At 50.6% G+C, this 19,648-nt stretch overlaps 2 protein-coding genes across 3 annotated transcripts; both read right to left on the reverse strand.

Annotated features, from left to right (window-relative positions):
- Positions 1-1,365: 1,365 nt before the first annotated feature.
- On the reverse strand, positions 1,366-12,928 carry UBXN6 (UBX domain protein 6). Of its 2 annotated transcripts, XM_084883655.1 has the most exons (11): positions 12,727-12,817; positions 10,874-10,974; positions 7,887-8,050; positions 7,414-7,469; positions 6,249-6,377; positions 4,819-4,916; positions 3,942-4,017; positions 3,230-3,314; positions 2,762-3,112; positions 2,410-2,558; positions 1,366-1,892 (listed from the first exon to the last, which is right to left on the reverse strand). In XM_084883655.1, the coding sequence occupies exons 3-11, from the start codon at positions 7,972-7,974 to the stop codon at positions 1,764-1,766; spliced, it is 1,161 nt and encodes a 386-aa protein (XP_084739781.1). In that variant the 5' UTR covers positions 7,975-8,050; positions 10,874-10,974; positions 12,727-12,817; the 3' UTR covers positions 1,366-1,763. The 2 variants fall into 2 exon arrangements, with proteins under 2 accessions (XP_084739781.1, XP_084739780.1); XM_084883654.1 differs by lacking the exon at positions 10,874-10,974 and having other exon boundaries at positions 12,727-12,928.
- Positions 12,929-14,288: 1,360 nt separating this feature from the next.
- LOC311623073 (large ribosomal subunit protein uL16) lies at positions 14,289-15,063 on the reverse strand. The gene has a single exon (XM_084884785.1). The coding sequence runs from the start codon at positions 15,017-15,019 to the stop codon at positions 14,375-14,377; it is 645 nt and encodes a 214-aa protein (XP_084740911.1). The 5' UTR covers positions 15,020-15,063; the 3' UTR covers positions 14,289-14,374.
- Between the last annotated feature and the right edge of the window lie 4,585 nt (positions 15,064-19,648).

Raw genomic sequence — 19,648 nt, forward strand, 5'->3', positions numbered from 1 at the left:
TTAGTCCTACAGAGGCATCGAGCATGTGAGAGCTGAGATTTGGCAGAGTTCACACCATCCGACCTGGACTCCTGTCCTGCCAACTCCTCATATAGGGAGAGTAGTGGGTTGATTTTCTTCCTTCTGCCCCCATGGGAGAAGAGCCAGTAGGCATATCAGTGTGCAGAACAGTTCATATCAGCTGGATACAACCAGACAGGGCAATGAGTTGTGGTGGCCAAGACTCCTCAGGTTTTCCGCTCCCACAAACACCCTGACCTCCAGGGCCCCAGGATGGGGCTGAGAAACATCCCAGTTGCAGGTGAGAACATGAGTCCTGGCCAGAACCTCCTACTGGAGGTAGGGTGCAGCTGAATACAGGTGTGTGCTCAGGATAAAGGCACGTGGTAACCTGTGAACACAACTACCTGTAAAGTATCCTTAAGCCTGTTTTAATTGGGTATCTGACAGTTTAATCCTAGCAGCAGTTGGGAATGGAGGGGGTGGATCTAAGTGACAGGGTGAGACCATGCTGGGTTCCCAAGATATGGCAGCAAAGGAGACAAGCCTAGGTCCAACATCTGCTGGTGGCATATGTGTGAGGCAAGGGCATGTATGGGGGCAACTTGCTTGCTGAGGTTACAAGGGATTGTTGCTTTTTAAATCACATTTGGGTGCTTGAAGCTACGTTTGTCATCTAGCTAGCCACTAGGTCCATGCAGAGGAGAATCTAACAGGAACTGGAGCCAGCAGCCCACATGGGGGTGAGAGGGGAGGGGATGATCCAGGGGAGTGCTGAGGGGGCATCTTCCAGCCTGGGTATGACCAGGGGGGAGTACGTTTGGTGCTCCTGGCCTTCCTTTCCACTTTAGTTCCCTGAGGCTGTATCCCATCACTACAAATGGTAGCTTAAAAACGAAACTTGTTCTTAACAGTTCTGGGTATCATCAGACGTGGGTCTCACTACTTTAAAATACAGATGTGAACAGGGCTGGTTCCTTCTGGAAGCTCCAGGGGAGAATCCATTTCTGTGCCTTTTCCAGCTTCTAGAGGCCACTGCACTCCTTGGCTTGTGGCCTTATTCCATCTTTGAAACCAGCATAGCATCTTCCCATCTCTTCTCCCTCCTCCTTCAACACATAAGAGCCCGTGATGACAATGGGCCCATCTGGAACCCCCAGGACAATCTCCCATATCAAGGTCCTTAATCACACACCAAGTTCCTTTTGTCACATAAAATAACATTCATAGGTTCCAGGGTGAGGATGTGGACATGTACAGGAACTATCTGCAGGGCCTAAGAGGCCCTAGCCCCACAGCCTCGTTCAGCAAGGTGGGCTCATTCAGCGGGTTTCCTGCACACAGGGCTAGAATTCACCACCAGGAGACTAGTCAAACAGCCTGTTTATTTGGATTCAGAACTTAGTGTTACAGAACTCTGCGCAGGCCCAGCACCTCTATATTGTGCCACTATCACCAGCAGCTCCACAGTACAGCCTCAGGGCCAGCCATGGGGCTGGACCCAAGCTGCAGGCCTATTCCTATCCAGGGAGGTGGCCAGGTCTGTCATGCCTGGTTCCATTAACTAGGTTAAATAGCAGCTGGAGAACACTACCAAGGACAGCACAGCAGCTGCTGCTTGAAAGCCCTTGGTGGTGGTCACAGGCCAACCAGTGGCTCTCCCTTGCCCATGGGGCTGGGCAGTCCCAGAGGAGGCTGGGAGGGAGAATAAGGACGTGAGCAGAGGTGGAGGAAGCAGGAGACAGATCCATGGGGCTTTTATTTCACGAGAGCTTCTCGATGGTCAACAGGAGCTCGGGCTTCAGGATCGATGAGTCTGGCTTAGCCCCCGCGGCCTTAATGTCCTCCAGCACTGCCATGTCCCACGAGAAGGTCAGGAGAGCTGAGGGCACCTGTGGTGGGGGAGAAGCTTCTGCTTTGTTCTGGCCTTTACATTTAGAGCTCATCTCTACATTCAAATCTTCGTGTTGGAATCAGGTCCACACACTCCCAGGGCCACTCCCCGCTGGTGACACCAGGACAGCCTTCACACAGTCGGTCCATTCCTGAACCAGCGGCCCCTTCTACAGAGGGCCTTGGCTCAGGAACACCTCAGATTTGGCTAAGACTATCTCAGTGCTGGGCAGCCGCCAGCAAATCCTCTTTTTTTTTTTTTTTTTTTAATCCCCACATTTTCCATCCCATCTTGGTTCTGCTCCTCAGAGGGCTCGAAATAACACACTTGCTACCTTCCTTTCCACTTTAAAGGTGGGAAACTGAGGCACAGAGAAGTTACTCAAGGTTACTCTGCTAATAAAGGGGAAGGCAGGACTGAGGGAGCCTGGTCCTAGGACCTCTGCTCCTAGCACCACCCATACTGAAGAGGGCCGCCCTCATGGGCAACCTGTGCAGATTCAACCTGTCACTCACCAGCCCACACTCATTGAAGGCCAAGTTCTCATCCTCCAACAACTTCTGCCCACATGAGGCCAGCAGCTCGAAGGGCAGCCAGTCGTTCTGCAGGGCCTCCCGGACAAAGCTATACAGTGCTGCCACCCGCTCCCGGGCATAGAAGGTGCCTAAGGGGTGGAACAGTCAGCATGAGGCTGGAGATCCTGGGAACCCCCAGCCCAGACAGCTGAGCCCAGATGTAGCTCAGACCAGAGGCCTTCACTCCTGCTGGAGGCACAGCAAACCCACAGATGCAGTTAGACCACACCCACTCAGCCAATCAGCAGACACCACCTCCCAGGCCGCACCCTGCCCAGTGGGAAGCACACACCCTGGAGGAGGCAGCCATCAGGGAGCCGGACACGCAGCAGTGTGTACGTGTACTTGCGCATCTCCCTCTGCTCCTCCTTCTCCCGCATGGCCTTGGTCCGCAGCATGCTCAGCCGCTCCACCGCCTCAGACCGGAGCTTCTGCTCCCGTTTGGCCTCCTCAGCCGAGAGGTTGAAGAAGTCAGAGGGCAGGTCGAACTGGGAGGCCATGGGTGAGGGCCGGAAGACACGGCGCTGGCGGTTCAGTGTGGCCCGCACAGGTTCGCCGCTCAACAGCTGCTCCTTGTGTCTTTCCAGGCTCTCGGGTTGGGCCAAGGCGGCCTCGCTTAGCACGTAGAACTCTTCGGGGACCTCTGGGATACGCAGGGATATCACTGTGAAGTCACTGTGCCACAGGAGGAAGACCCCGAGCTGGACCCCCCACATTCCCACCTCCCGACTTGGCCAAGGCGCTTCTCTAACCAGCTTACCCTGATCCGGAACTGGCAGCAATGTCTTCTGGAAGCCAATGGCCTCAAAAAACTCGTGGGCCCCCTCCAGACAGTTAATGCGCTCCTGGGGGCAGAGCCAGAGTCATGCAGGGCCCTTGGGCCTCCTCAAGCCCAACCAGCCTTGCTGCCCAGCCCATTCAACCAGGCCCAGCACCTCCCTCTTTTAGAGCAGCTGCTGCCCACTGGACAGGATGAACGCCCCCAAAGCTGCCTAAGGACAGGCTGTCAGCAGGTCACAGAGGATGTGGGACCCCAAAGGCCAACAACTGGGGTGAAGAGGAACTAAAGAGCCAAAGAACAGCATGGGGGGGAGATAAAAACTGGGGGAGGACTGCATATGATGGTGGGGGTGGGCCAGCAAGCAGCACAGGTAACATGGGCCAGGGTGGCGGGACCCCTTGATTTCTCCACAGAAGCCACAAGTCTGTTTATATAAGAAATCCTCCCAGTGCTGATGTGATCCCAACAAAAGTCAAAACATGCCATGGGTGGTGGGCATGCAGATTAAATATAGACATGGTGTATGACCTATGTTCATAAAACCCCCTCTCCACATGCTACCTCTGCCTACCCCAACCTGAAGCCCCTGGAGGAGCACTCCCACTGGCCCCACCGCCGGACTGGGCCTGTGTGACTGGGAGCCCGGCCACGCTGGCTGCACAGGCTAAAAGTCACTCAGCACAGCCCTCACCTGGAACACCTTATTCTGCAACTTGATCTTCCGGTACTTCTCCTCCTCAGGGTGCAGGTGGATATTGTCCAGGTACCTAGGGCAGAATTGGGGATCCAGGACAGGCCAGGGTTGTCTGACTGGCTCCTCTGTACCTCCCACCCCGATGGATAGCAGCTCAGAACCACACCCAGGCTTGTGGTAAGTGTGATGTTGGGGGTGGGGGGTGCCATCACATCTCAGACACCTCATGGAGCCTGACCCCTGGTGCCAACAGCTTGGGCCACCATAGGACACCACTGCCCCCACCATTGCCACCTGAGACCTTTCGCCGTTCCTTCCTCCCCTGGAGGGCACAATGGAGGACAGGGCCAGTGGCCCACCAGTGTCGGCTTGGGGGCTCATGAGCAAAATGGACTTCCAGCCCTGGCTGGGTAGCTCAGTTAGTTAGAGAATTGTCCTGATATGCCAAGGTTGTGGTTTTTGATCCCCAGTCAGAGCACATACAAGAATCAACCAATGAGTGCCTGAATAAGTGGAACAACAAATCGATGTCTCTCTCTCCTTCCCTTCCTCTCTCTCTCTTCCTCTCTCTCTCAAATCAATAAATAAAATTAAAAACAGACTTCAGCAGTTCCTAACCTGCTTAGTCAGGGAAGTGGGGTGGGAAGTCACCTACTTCCCACTCTTCTGATGATCCCAAAGGGAAGCCAGGGCTGGAAATCCCCAATTCTGTAAACCCGTTTGGTTTACCAACAGAGGCCCGAGAGGCCACGCCCCTTTCTCATGGACTCAGGGCAGTGAAGGGTGGGGCCTGGCTCCTTCTGGGCCCCCTCAGCAGGTTAAGCTGGGAGCCCAAGAGACTGGCCCCCCAGTGGGGGAGAGGACACCCACTCACTTGGCGATGGTGTCCACACCCAGCTTCACCCTGTCCCGGTCTTTGTTGAACGTGTGGATCTTCATGATGGAGGCAGCTACCGGGTCCGTGGAGAAGTGCTGGGAGGAGTGAGGAAAGCATGTCAAAAAGTGCTTACCTCATGGCCTGGAGGCCTCACTGCTCAGGAGGCAGCAGGATTAATACTAGTAACAGTCTCCTGGTGGTCCAGCCTGTAGGATTTAACTTAATTCCATGGGCTCAACCAGAAAAAAAGAAGAGAAGCCCTTTGACAAATCCTTCCTAGACCTCAGCTCTGCCCTCAACTCTAGGAAAGATGGGGTCGTCGGCAGCCCAGAATATGGCAATAGTTCTATTGGACAATAATGGTTATTGTCCTAGACAATCCTGCTAGGCCAGGGTAATCATAAGAGTCCATCAGTGAAGAGAGCCAGAGAGATGGCAGCCGGACAAAGACTTGCCTGGCATCACTAGATGTGAAGGTAAAAAGAAGGGGCCACATAATACAGGTGACCTAGAAGCTGGAAAAGGACAGGAAATGCACTGTCCACAGAGCTTCAGGAAGGAATGCAGCCTCCTGCCACTAGTGAGAGCCATGTCACACCCTGACTTCAGAATCCTAAGAAACTAGACGTGTGTTTGAAGCCCCCGAGTTTGTAGTAATCTGTAATGATGGTTAATGAGAAACTCAGACCCAGGGCAAAGATATTCAGGTGTTCTTTTAGTTCTTGCAATTTTTCTTTAAGTTTAAAATTATTTCCAAATTCAGTTTTAAAGAAAGAAAAGTAATGTTGGAGAGTTCTTTTTGTACTGATATAATGGCTGGCAGTTCCCATGTTAAACGTGAGTGGTACATTACCTTTTATGGAAAACAAAACAAGTGAAGGGGAGATACAAGGATGTCGGTAGTTTGTTTATATTTGAAATGTCTCTGAAAAGGAACTTAAGTCACCCAGAGGGAGCATCCTGGAAGGGTAGCTGGGGGGTGGGGAGAAGGTGGGTTTTGTCTGCCTATCCTGTTTTAAAAAATATATTTTATTGATTTTTTACTGAGAGGAAGAGAGAAGGACAGAGAGTTAGAAACATCAATGAGAGAGAAACATTGATTAGCCACCTCCTGCACACTCCTACTGGGTATATATATGCCCACAACCAAGGTACTTGCCCTTGACTGGAATCAAACCTAGGACCCTTGAGTCCGCAGGCCGTTGCTCTATCCCCTGATCCAAACCTACTAGGGCTGCCTACCCTTTTTGTATCCTGAATTCTGTATCACAAGTAAGTATTACCTCTTTGAACAAGTGATAACAGACACAATATACACAGGTGAAGACATTACGAAGGATCTGTACCACCGGCCTTCCTGGGGCTTACTGAGGCAGCCCTGACCTGAAACCTCTAGGTGAGGGGAGGGGTGTGGGGCCTCTACTCACTGAGAGAATGGCCTCCTTGATTCGGGTGTCCCGCTGGTCCTTCCTCAGGACGTCCCCTGTGAGCGGACAGGTGAAGTACACGCCAGGCACCGCCAGGGGAATTGAGCCTTCCTCTTTGGGCTCAGATACCTAGGGCGATGGGGATGAAAGTGTCTGGGCCTAGACAGTGGACAGAAGCCACCTCAAGTCACTGAATGCCACAGCCCTGAAAGCATGGCCCTGGGAGTCAGTCATCCCTGGTCCCAACGCTGTCCCCTCTACCATGAAACACGTTGGCCCGTGGCCGAGCCCTCTGAGGCTGTTTTCTTATCTGTGAAATGTCTCTGCAGGACCAGCTCAGAATTCAACAAGGTAAGAAAGGAAAGAAAAGTGTGGCAGCTTTGGACACGGTGCTCAATCAATGGCTTCTGCTGTTCCAGTCCCTGCTACCTCGTAGAGAAGGGGCTTTGTGAGGAGTCAAATCAAGGTGCCCTGGATGAATCCTGGCCTCTCTCTGAGCCTCAAGTCCTAGGCAGTATCTAGAGTCTCTTCCGCTCTAAAATCCAGGGAGAATTCCAGGGCTGAACTGCAGGAACATCCTTTCGGCAGAGCTCTCCTTCAGGATGGCCCCTGGCCCACCAGGCTCCAGAGAGCCCTCCCACCTCCCAACAAGGCTACAGAGGCCAGTGCTTTGGAGCCCCAAAGACGGGGGTTCCCATTCTGTCCCTGCCGATTTTGAGGTGCAGGACAGCTGCCTTCACCACTCTGAACCTCCGTTTTCTCTTCTGAAAAGTAGGAACTATAACAGTACCCACCCTCATGGGGTTAGGAAATTGGGGGAGGGAAGTGAACCAACAAGCTAATGAGGTCCAATCCTACCCTCAACACCCAAGCCTGGCATCATTAGGTGCTGAGCGTGGAGGTCTCAGTCAATACTGCACTCAACTACAACCTGCCCCACCTTTCCAGGCAGGAGTCCCCAAGGCCAGAGGTGACCTCTATCCAGTCTGACAAGTCTTCTGCATCCCCCCAGCACCAGGTGCTACAGACCCGGCTGGGCACTTAACTGGTGATGAGGAAGTGGCTGATTAGACAAATGTAGGCAAGAACTTGGGGGTTGGGGCCCCAGCTCCCCTGCCCCAGGCCACCCCTTAAGAGTATCATGCTGTCATGTGGATGCTTTTACCATGTCAGTCCCTGAGCTCCCACTGACAGTTGCTTCAGCTGGAAGTTCCTTTTTCACTGGAGGAAGAAGCAGAGAAGGGTCAGTGTGTGGCCCCACCAGGGCTGGCCCTCAAGTCCTAGTCCTTCTAGCTTAAGGTCCTGACCCATCTTTCAGCAACAATGCTTTATGCCCCCAGGCTTCACCTGATCATCTGATGATGACTTTCAACCTCCTCCTCCTACCTCCCTCCCACAACTTCTTCAACCTCCCTGACATACAGGGCAGCCGGATGACATCAGACCTCTATTCCTTTTCACCCTGAATTTCCCACTCTCACAGCTGTGATTTTAAAGCCCCTCAAAGTCGTCGGGATTATGTAATTACTTTCATCCAGGGCCAAGCACAGGGTCTGGGGACTGTGAACAGCCACGGACAGGCCTCACTCCACCTCCCTTGGCCTCCCCCCTCTGCAACCCAAGGACAGCGCAAGTCACCCTGGCTCCGCATGAGGTCCTGTGACGAGGGGCCCCGAGCCCTGGGCTGCTTCTGCTCAAGTCGGGCCAGGGCTGCTGCTGCTGCCATCTGGGCCTCATTGGTGGGTCCCTGGCGGGGCTGCTGGCGTGCTGGCTGGTTGGTTTTTGGTTTGGGGGCCTTCTCCCTGGGGAGAGACGTAGGGAAAGTGATGTGATGTGGGTTCAGACAGAAGAGCCTCTGCCCCTCTCCCATTTCTACTCCTGCCCAGACAGACATGTCCCTTTTTCCCAGGCCCCACTCCGCCCCACCCAGCGGTTCTAACACAGCAGGACCACGGGGCAGATTTCACTCCCAGCTCTGCCACTTTGACAAGTCCTGCAGTGGCCTAGATCTCAGCATCATCATCTGTTAAGTGGGGTAACAATAGCACCCACCCCATACATGAGGGCCATCCGGTGAAGCATGTGTGATAGCACCCTAATGTCTTCAGGAACTGATGAGACTCACAGGTATCATTCCTCTCCCTTGCTCTCTCCTAAGAATTTCCACCCTTACTGTCTAAAACAGTGAGCAGTTGCAAGTTTTTGTTTGTTTAACAATATTTTATTGCCCTGACCAGTTTGGCTCAGTGAATACAGCGTCAATGTATTTTATTGTGGTTTTTTTTTTTACAGAGAGGAAGGGAGAGGGACAGAGAGCCAGAAACACCGATGAGAGAGAAACATCGACCAGCTGCCTCCTGCACACTCCCCACCGGGGATGTGCCCGCAACCAAGGCACATGCCCTTGTCCGGAATCAAACCTGGGACTCTTCAGTCCGTAGGCTGGTGCTCTATCCACTGAGCCAAACCGGTTAGGGCAATAAAATACTTTTTTTTTTTTTTAAAGAATATTTTATTGCCCTAGCTGGTTTGGCTCAGTGGATAGTGTTGACCTTTGGACTGAAGGGTCCCCAGTTCAATTCCAGCCAAGGGCACATGCCTGGATTGCAGGCTCGATCTCCCTCCCCCCCCCCCCCCCCCCCCCGCCACCCCAAGTAGGGGGCGTGCAGGAGGCAGCCAATCAATGATTCTCCCTCATCACTGATGTTTCTCTCTCTCTATCCCTCTCCCTTCCTCTCTAAAATCAATTTTATATATATATATATATATATATATATATATATATATGACATCTTTTTAAAAAAAGAACATTTTATTCATTTTTAGAGAGGAAGGAAAAGGGGTGAGGGGGAGAGGGGGACTGGAAAGGAAGAGAGGGGGAGAAGGGAGAGGGAGATAGAGAAATATCAATTGGCTGCCTCCTGTACACCCCTTTACTAAGGATCGAGCCCGAAACCCAGGCATGTGCCCTGACCTGGAATCGAACAGTCAACCTTCTGGTGCACAAGGACAAGGCCCAACCGACTGAGCCACAATGACCAGGGCGCATTTGCAATCTCATTAACTGAACACAGTTTGTCTTCCTCATACCAACACCCCTCTGAGGGCTGTCTTGAGATCTTTTGCAAGCCCTAGTAGTTCTCAACCTTTCTAATGCCGCGACCCTTTAATACAGTTCCTCCTGTTGTGGTGACCCCCAACCATAAAATTATTTTCATTGCTACTTCATAACTGTAATTTTGCTACTGTTATGAATTGTAATGTAAATATCTGTGTTTTCCAATGGTCTTAGGTGACCCTTCTAGCGGTTCTCAACCTGTGAATCGTGACCCACAGGTTGAGAACCGCTGCTGTAGAGCCTAAGACCATCAGAAAACACAGATATTCACATTATAATATTACAATATAATTCACAATATAATATTCACATTATAAAAGCGGCATTAGAAAGGCTGAGAACCACTGCCCTAGAGGGACACAGCTCAGACACCACATAAGCCCTGGGTTAAGCATGGGACAAAGATCTGGTTTAATCCCTCCTCCACGCTAGGAAATGTGATGTGATGACCCCAGGGGCTGGATGGCTTCTTAACCTACTTAGCAGGAAAATGAGCTGGTTTTCCATGTCCCAGCAGAGAAATTCTGTCTTACTCACCTACCTCACAGCCTTCTTCCTTAAGGCAGTGTTTCCCAACCTTCTCTCATGATGAGAATCACCTGGTGGAGTTGTTAAAACACAGATTCCTGAATCCCAACTAAGAAGTGCTAAACTAGAATTTTTGGGAACATATAGGTAAAATTGTATACTTAACTAGTGCTCTAACACAGATGTTATATACAGAGCACTAAGTTAGGTATGCAATTTTACCTATATGTTCTCAAAAATTCTAGTTTAGCACTTCTTAGTTGGGATTCAGGAATCTGTGTTTTAACAACTCCACCAGGTGATTCTCATCATGAGAGAAGGTTGGGAAACACTGCCTTAAGGGTTCTCTCCCAGCCCCAGTAATTGGGATCATCTGTGCTAAGTCTGTAACACCTTCCCAAGAGCTCACCGCCTCACTCCTCCCACTCTGCTCAGATATGCAACAATAAGCCTCTTCTTGTTCCTATACTCCTGGGACCTGCTTCCTGCCCATCCCTGCCCTTCTCGCCAGCCTTCCCCACAGCCGAGAACATAACGCTGAAGAAAAAATGAATCACAGACACCCATCCTAGTCCCATGTGATATTTCTATCTTTCTATAAAAATGCTACTTTTCGGCCGAAACCGGTTTGGCTCAATGGATAGAGCGTCGGCTTGGGGACTGAAAGGTCCCGGGTTCGATTCCGGTCAAGGGCATGTACCTTGGTTGCGGGCATATCCCCAGTAGGGGGTGTGCAAGAGGCAGCTGATCGATGACTCTCTCTCATCGATGTTTCTAACTCTCTATCTCTCTCCCTTCCTCTCTGTACAAAATCAATAAAATATATATTTTTTTAAAATGCTACTTTTCAAAACACCTCACCCATCCCCTTCACGGCTCCACTGGGCAGCCAGAGAGACCCCTCTAAAACCTGTCAGTGCTTATGGCACCTCGGCACCAAGTCCTCCCACACCTGCCCAGCAGATGGGCCATGCACAACCTGCCTATCTTCCTGTTCACTCTTCTCTCCCTCACTGGTCTCCCTGCTGCTGCTCACACAGGGCCAGCTGCTTCCTGTGCCTTCTGACTGGGATGTTCCACCTGGGGGTGGGATGAGGAAAGGAGGTCTGGGAGAGGGTAGAGAAGCTTCATGTATGTGCACGTGCAACCTCACTTCATCCGGCTCTCTGCTCACATGTCACCTTCTCAGAGGCATTCCTGAGCCACCCAAAGGTTCCTCCCAGTACTCACTAGCCCCTGCCCCTGCTTATTTTTTCATGGCCCCACGCACCACCTGATATTTATAAACTAAATCATTCATTGGTTTCCTTTCCCATCTCCCCCCACCCCATAGAAGGTGAGCCCTGAGTGAGAATTTTGTCTTGTTTGTGCTGACAGTGTTTGACACACCCACCCTCCAACTCACCCCGAGTCTCTTAACTCACTCCCAGGCATGTCACAAAAGCTTGCACCTCCAAATTACTTCCTTCTCTTCTTCCCCCTGGCCTCCACTCTGGCCCAACAATCACCCACAGGGCCCCTATCTTCTTCCTGTCACACAGTCCCAGCTGCCCCAGGCCCCACCTCTACCCACCACTTGTCAAACAAATGACTGGACCCTCTTGTCTGGCCCACCACTCTGCCGGGCCCCTCTTAAGCTGCCCTCCTCTCCCCGCTCAGATTCCCAGGAACTGATTTTGTCTGCTGTGCTTCCCTTACTCATGGACCTGGACCGAACCCCCAATCCTTATGACAGATGTCCTGAGGTCCTTGTCCTGTACCCACTCTCCCTCACTCACCTAATGATTCCCTCACCACCCCTTCCTGGCCTACTCCCTGCCTCTCCTGCTACCCCTCCCAGCCCCTACTTCTTCACAATCCCTTCCATTATTCCTCACAGGCCCCTGCCCAGGCTGCGGTCTTTCCTCAGCCACTCCCCCACAGCCCCCCTGTAGCTCCCTGCAGCAGTCTCAGCACCTCCCAGGCTCCCATTGCCAATCCCATGCCCCAGTGGAGCTTCCTTCTCAGCCCACCAGCCTTGACAGTCTAGCATCCTCACCTGCTCCACCATGTCACTGCCCCCGCCAAGGCACTAGCCCTCCACACACACCCCCACTGAGTTCTCAGTCTTGCCCCAGGCCCTTCCCTTCTCCAAGTCCTCCCCAGAGAGTCCACAGAGGCCTAAGGATAGGCACACTACCTCCCTCCTCTTCCAGATCTCCCAAGGCCCTCCAATTTGCCTCATCCATCACCCACAAGACCTTCATCTCCTTCCCATCTCTCTCTCTCTCTCCCTCCCCCGCCCCATACATACAAACACACACAGCTTCTCACCTCCCACCCCCACTCATTCTCCTCCCACACATCCTTAGGCCCCTCGCAGGCCCCTCCAGTTCACCCAGACTTCTCAAATCCTTGCTGACCCAAGATTCCCTGGCCTTCCAGGCTCTTATCCAGGCCTCCCTGGCGCTCCAGAGCCGGGGCCCAGACCCCTCACACCATGGACGCTAAGCCTCTCGACTCTGCTTCCCCGAGGTCAGCCCCTAATCCCGGTCACCTAGATCCCTCCAAATCTATATGCTTCTCCTGGGGTCCTCCTCTGCTCCTGGCTTCTCCCTGATCACACTCCCCTACTTCCTTCCCAGGACTCTGGGTTCACCGCTGGCTCCCTTCAGCCCCGCCCCCGGCCCCGCCCCCAGAGGTCCCCTTCCCCTTACGCCCACCCGCTCCCCGGCCTCGGCCCAAGGTCTCTCCACGCCCCCTGACTCTCGGCCTCCCGTCCTCACCCCTCGCCCTCTGGGCCTCCCCCGACTCTCCGCCCCCAGGCCTCACGCCCCAGCCCCCGTCACGCACGCCGCCGACTCCGTGAGCTTCTGTCCGGCACCCGCGCTCTTAAACTTGATGTCAGCCTTGATTTCCTGGAAGAATTTCTTCATGGCGGTGGCAGGCTCCGCGGCGCGGGGCCGCGGGGGGGGCGGGGGGCGCGGGGCCCGGCGGAGTTCGTAGCGGCCGACAACCGGAAAAAAAACTAGGCGCTGCCGGAAGTCCCGCCCACGTGACAACCGTCCCCGCACGCCTCTCTAGGTTTCCTCGCTCCACGACTCAGCGGGGACATTCTGCACTCCCCGGCTGCGTCTCTGTGGTTTTTCCGGAGTCCGTTGCCAGGGACGACGAGCGCGCTTCTAGCTGCAGGCTGTGCTCGGGCACCTTCTACCCGGTTCTCCTGGGAGAGGAGGGACAGGCCGACTAGGCTCTGCTCAGAAATCTTCTAGGGTTCCCAGCGATTATGTGATAAAGTCCCAATTCCATTGTGGGCGCATTCTAGGCCCCCCAATCCAGCCCCGTGGTCATACCCAGTAGCTCGCCATCTCCCTTAACCTTCCTGAGTTTTAGTTTCCTTGCTTGAAATGGGGATACGAATGGCACCCGAGCCAAAACCGGTTTGGCTCAGTGGATAGAGCATCGGTCTGGGGACTGAAAGGTCCCACGTTCGATTCCGGTCAAGGGCATGTACCTTGGTTGCGGGCACATCCCCAGTGGGGGGTGTGCTGGAGGCAGCTGGTCGATGTTTCTCTCTCTCATCGACGTTTCTACAATAGCTCTATCCCTCTCCCTTCCTCTCTGTGGAAAATTAAATTTAAAAAATATATTTTTTTTAAAAAAAGGCACCCAATTCCTAGGAGGATTGTAAGCATGATAATGCAATTGGAAGGCTCAATAAGTGACAGACTTTATATTTTACCCCTTTAATATCTCTTTGGAATCGGCAATGTATCAGCAATGAAAAAAAACAGACAAAATTCTCTGACCTTGCAGAGGTCCTGGTTTTTTCAATGGGATTGGACAAACAATATGATAAAATCTGTGGTATGGTAGATGTTATTATGCGCTATGAGGGAAAGTGGAAAACAGGAATAGAGGAGGGCAGAGTGGGGGCAGTTTGTACCATCAAATAAGAGGGTCAGGCACCGGAAAAGGATTTTTGAGGCCACCACTGCTCAACCGTCGTGGTTCAGGAGGTCACTGTTGGATTCCTAGTCCGGGCTCATGCAGGGGGTGCAGGCTCAATCCTCAGTGGGGGGCCTATAGGGGGCAGCCAATCAAGGATTCTCTTTCATCATTGATGTTTCTATCCCTTCCTCTTTGAAATCAATAATAAAGCCGAAACCGGTTTGGCTCAATGGATAGAGCGTGGGCTTGGGGACTGAAAGGTCCCGGGTTCGATTCCTGTCAAGGGCATGTACCTTGGTTGCGCGCATATCCCCAGTAGGAGGTGTGCAGGAGGCGGCCAATCGATGAATCTCTCTCATCGACATTTCTAATTCTCTATCTCTCTCCCTTCCTCTCTGTACAAAATCAATAAAATACATTTAAAAAATAATAATAATAAAAAAAAACACCTTTTTAAAGAAAACTTCTTTTTTTTTTTTTTTTTTTTTTTTTTTTTGGATGGAAAACTGATTTATTGGTGGGTGTAAGGTGGGGGGCAGCACCGAGACTCTCAGGAGTGCAGGGCTCGCCATTTGTCCAGGGGACCACGATTAGGGATATATTTGACCCCACAGCCATCGGGGATGAGGCGCTTCTCGGCCACCATGTCTTCAAACTCATCCGCGTTAAATTTCGTGAAGCCCCACTTCTTGGAGATGTGGATCTTCTGGCGGCCAGGGAACTTGAACTTGGCTCTGCGCAGGGCCTCAATCACATGCTCCTTGTTCTGCAGCTTGGTGCGGATGGACATGATGACTTGGCCAATGTGGACTCTGGCCACTGTGCCCTGGGGCTTTCCAAAGGCACCCCGCATCCCCGTTTGGAGCCTGTCAGCCCCAGCACAGGACAACATCTTGTTGATGCGGATGACGTGGAAGGGGTGGAGTCGCACTCGGATGTGAAAGCCGTCTTTGCCACAACTTTTCACCATGTACTTGTTGGCACAAATACGGGCAGCCTCCAGGGCTTCAGAGGAGAGCTGCTCATATTCGTCAGACACCATGTGGCCACAGAGTGGGAACTCATCCACTTTGGCCTTCTTCCGCCCCAGGTCAAAGATGCGGATCTTGGCATCAGGGACACCTCGGCAGAAGCGAGACTTTGGGTACGGCTTGTTCTTACAATACCGGTAACACCGGGCGGGGCGGCGACCCATGGCGACACCACGATCTTCAGTGGCACGCCGAAGGGAAAACTTAAAGAAAACTTCTTATCCTTTCAAAAGAGAGGGAGACCACCACTGACATTTGAATGTGTCTGAACATTAGATGCTATAAAGGAAATACTGTTAATTTTGCTAAGGGTAATATGTCATGGTAGTTATGTTTAAGTATATTTTTGTTAGAGGTGTATTCTGAGGTATTTATGGGTGAAATGACATCTGAGATAAACTTTTAAATACTCCAGCAAAAAAAAATTATACAGCCGAAACTGGTTTGGCTCAGATAGAGCATCGGCCCGCGAACTGAAAGGTCTCAGGTTCGATTCCGATAAATAATATATATATATATATATATAATTGTTTTTTTACAGAGAGGAAGGGAGAGGGACAGAGAGCTAGAAACATCAATGAGAGAGAAACATCGACCAGCTGCCTCCTGCACACTCCCTACTGGGGATGTGCCCACAGCCAAGATACATGCCCTTGACCAGAATCGAACCTGGGACCCTTGAGTTGCAGTCAGAGCAGGGCTCAAGACTTTCATAATGTTGCAGTCAAGCTGTAGGCTGGAGTTACATAAAGGCTTGACTGAGGAAGAGTCTACTTCAAAGCTCACACAAATGTTTGTTGGCAGGCCCCAGTTCCGTTCCAGCATTTTTATTTTTTTTAATCCTCCTCCAAGGATATTTTTTCCATTGATTTCTAGAAAGACTGAAATTGAGGACGGAGGGGAAGAGAAACATCAATGTGAGAGAGACACATCAATTGGTTGCTTTCCACTCAGTGAGTGGGAGTGAGTGGGAAGCAACCAATTGATGTGTCTCTATCACATTGATGTTTCTCTTCCCCTCCTTCCTCAATTTCACTCTTTCTAGAAATCAATGGAAAAAATATCTTTGACTGGGATGTGGATCAAACCTGAAAAATGAAAAAAAATATCCAATACTGGGGTGTGGATCAAACCTGAAATCCAGGTACGTGACCTTGACCAGAAATTGAACTCATGAACTTCCCGTGCACAAGCAGATGCTCTAACCACTGAGGACACTGACCCGGGCTAGCATAATATTTTTGAGGTTCATCCACATTACCGTGTGTATTAGTGCTTCATTTCCTTTCATTGTTGGGTAGTATTCATCAAAGGATATACAAGATTTGATTTATCCATTCAGCTATTGATGGACATCTGGGTTATTTCCTCCTTTGGGTTGTTATAAATAATGCTACTATGACTGTGTGTGTTGAAGTTTTTGTGTGAATATTTATTTTTATTTCTCTTGGGTAAAGATGTAAGTTTATGTTTAATTTTTAAAAAAGTCTATTTGAGCTACATTTCACATGCATAATGGTGTGGGGGGTTTTGTGAAAACAACAACAAAATTCTATAATAAGAAAAATTCATAGCAAAACTGAGTTGGAGATATATGGAAAAACTCAATAATCAAACAAAGCTGTCCAAACAAAGCTTTCTGCTGTGGAGAGTGATTTGGCATCCTATCACCTTTCTTTTTTTTTCTTTCTTTTTTCTATATTTTTAAATTTAGTTCAGAGAGGAAGGAAGGAGAGAACTAGAAACATCAATGATGAAAATCATTGATCAGCTGCCTCCTGCAAGCCCCCAATTGGGGATTGAGCCCACAGCCACAACCCAGGCATAGGCCCTGACAGAATCAAACTGTGACCTCCTGGTTCATAGGCCAATGCTCAACCACTGAGCAATGCCAACTGGGCTGCCTGCCTTCCTTTCTTCCTTCCTTCCTTCCTTCCTTCCTTCCTTCCTTCCTTCCTTCCTTCCTTCCTCCCTTCCTTCCTTCATTCCTTCCTTCTTTCCTTCCTTTCTTCCTTTCTTTCTTCTCCTTCCTTCCTTTCTTTGATTTTATTTATTTATTTATTTATTTATTTATTTTTAATATATTTTATTGATTTTGTACAGAAAGGAAGGGAGAGAGATAGAGAGTTAGAAACATCAATGAGAGAGAAACATCAATCAGCATTCTCCTGTACACCTCCCACTGGGAATGTGCCCGCAACCAAAGAACATGCCCTTGACCGGAATTGAACCCGGGACCTTTCAGTCCACAGGCCGACGCTCTATCCACTGAGCCAAACTGGTTTCGGCAACACTCTGGCTTTTTCACTCTGAGTTCTTAACAAATGAAAATTCTGAGATGTCTTAAATTAAATTACAGCAGTTCAGAGAGTGGAAGGAAGAGACAAAAGGGGTTCATTAGAAAACAACTGCAGTGCAAAACAAACAAAAATTACACACACTCCTTAGTGTCCGTTAAATTATTAAATGAACTTCCAGGCAGTTACTTCTCAGATTGGCTAAAAAGAGAGCACAGCCCCTGGAACTCTAGGACTCTCTTCTTCGTGTTTAATATGAGCTTTAAGTACTCTGCTATGTCAACCCTAGAACTAGCCCCTAGCTCCACTTCACTTTCTCCCACCCTCTTGTCTATAACTAATGTAAATTCTTTTTTTAAAAACATACTTCCATTGTTTTCAGAGAGGAAGGGAGAGGGAGAATAAAAACATAATAATGAGAATCATTGATCGGCTGCCTTCTGTATGCCCCACACTGGGGATCAAGCCCAGTATTGATCGAACAGTGACCCCTTGTTCACAGGTAGAGGCTCAACTACTGAGCCATGCCAGCTGGGCAACTAATGTAAGTTCTTTCATCAAACTGCTTACATCGTTCTTTCCTCTTTTTCCTACTTGATGCATAAAAATGCTTGCAAGCTCCAAGACATTTGGTCATGTCTTTCCTACCAAGCTATGCTGCTGGTGGTTTAGACTCCATACCCCGAAATGGGTCTCTTCTTCCTCTTCTCCTTTCCTACTTCCTCTCCTCCTTCTTTCTCTTCCTCCTCCTAATTCTTCTAATTATTATTATTATTTTTTGCTAGCTATGGCCTTTAAATATATATTTTATTGATTTTTTACAGAGAGGAAGGGAGAGAGATAGAGAGCCAGAAACGTCGATGAGAGAGAAACATCGACCAGCTGCCTCCGGCACTCCCCCCACGGGGGATGTGCCCGTAACCAATGTACATGCCCCTGACCAGAATCGAACCCGGGACCTTTCAGTCCGCAGGCCGACGCTCTATCCACTGAGCCAAACCGGTTTCGGCTAGCTATGGCCTTTAAAAAAAAGATGAAAAAAATTGATTTTTAGCCATGACCGGTTTGGCTCAATGGATAGAGCTTTGGCTTGCGGACTCAAGGGTTCCAGGTTCGATTTCAGTCAAGGGCATGTACCTTGGTTGCGGGCACATTCCCAGTAGGGGGTGTCCAGGAAGCAGTTGATTGATGTTTCTCTCTCATGGATGTTTCTGACTCTCTCCCTCTCCCTTCCTCTCTGTAAAAAAACAAACAAAAAACAAAAAACAAAAAAACCACACACACACAAAAGAAAAGACCTAATTAAAAAAAATTATTTTTAGAGAGAAAGGAACAGAAACATCCATAGGCTGCCTCCTACATGCCTCTTACTGGGGATCGAGCCCCCAACCAGGGATTGTGCCCTGACTGGGAACCGAACAGGCAACCATTCCGTGCTCCAGAAGATGCCCCACTACACAGGCCAAAGCTAAACCATTTCTGTTAAAAAGACATTTAGCCGTGGGAGTTAAATTATTTTACTTAACATTGAGTTCTTGGAGGACAGGTTAACAATACCCAATGCTGCCAGTATTTCCTAATGCCAGGCACAGTTGCCAGCGCCTTAGGCGTGAAGTTATTTAATCCTCCTGCCCCTATCAGGTGAGTACAATATGAGTTCTATTTTACAAGTGGGTAGACTGCAGACACAAAGCCATTAAGTAACTTGGCCATGTAGTGCTCAAAACATTTTTCTTGACTGAATCAATATAGGCTGGGTACTTTGTAGCTCTAGCACATGGTGTTCAATAAACTTTTTCTAAGTGTTTTGTGCATTTTCTGGCTGTCTAACCTAAGAACCCCCCCTCCATGGTCCGCTCCTTCTCCTAAGCCCCACCCCCTGGGGGGTAGGCCATGGCACTCCCTATTATGCACTTCCTCTCTCACGATATCCAGTGGTGGACAGATGCCTAAGCCACGCCTTCTGTGGTAGTCAATGGCCGCTCCCTACCTGGAGAGACTTCTTGTTTGGCATCCAACGGCCTGCAACTCGCTTTTAAGCCCCGCCTCCGGGAGTAGAGGCTATCAAACAACCCGCCGCCTCTATTGATTGGGCCTTCTTTTCTGTGGTATCCAATGGCCTGCCTCCCACATAAGGCCCCTCCTACTATGGCGGCCCATGGCCCGCCCCTCTACCCTAAGCCCCTCCCATAAGCCTGGCGGCTCTCCACTGTGCTCTGACCGCCTTGGTTTCCCTCCTTCCCCCTGTGCCCTTTCACCTCTCATAACCTCCTCTCCCTTCAATTAGGCCTCTGGGTCACGCCCCTGGGCTCTACCCGTTATCCAATCCCGTTAGCGTGTTCTCCAGCCCCCCTCTTCTCATTGGTCTCTGCGCTCCTCTATCCCGGCACGTGGTTCTGAGCGACCCTGTCTCCCGCCGGTGACGGCAGGAAGGTGGGACATCCGGCGGCAGCGCGCAGCCCAATAAGCACGCGCCGGCCGCTGCCCAAGCGACCG

Source organism: Pipistrellus hanaki (genome assembly GCF_964339955.1).
Source record: "Pipistrellus hanaki genome assembly, chromosome: 5".
NCBI lineage: Eukaryota > Metazoa > Chordata > Mammalia > Chiroptera > Vespertilionidae > Pipistrellus > Pipistrellus hanaki.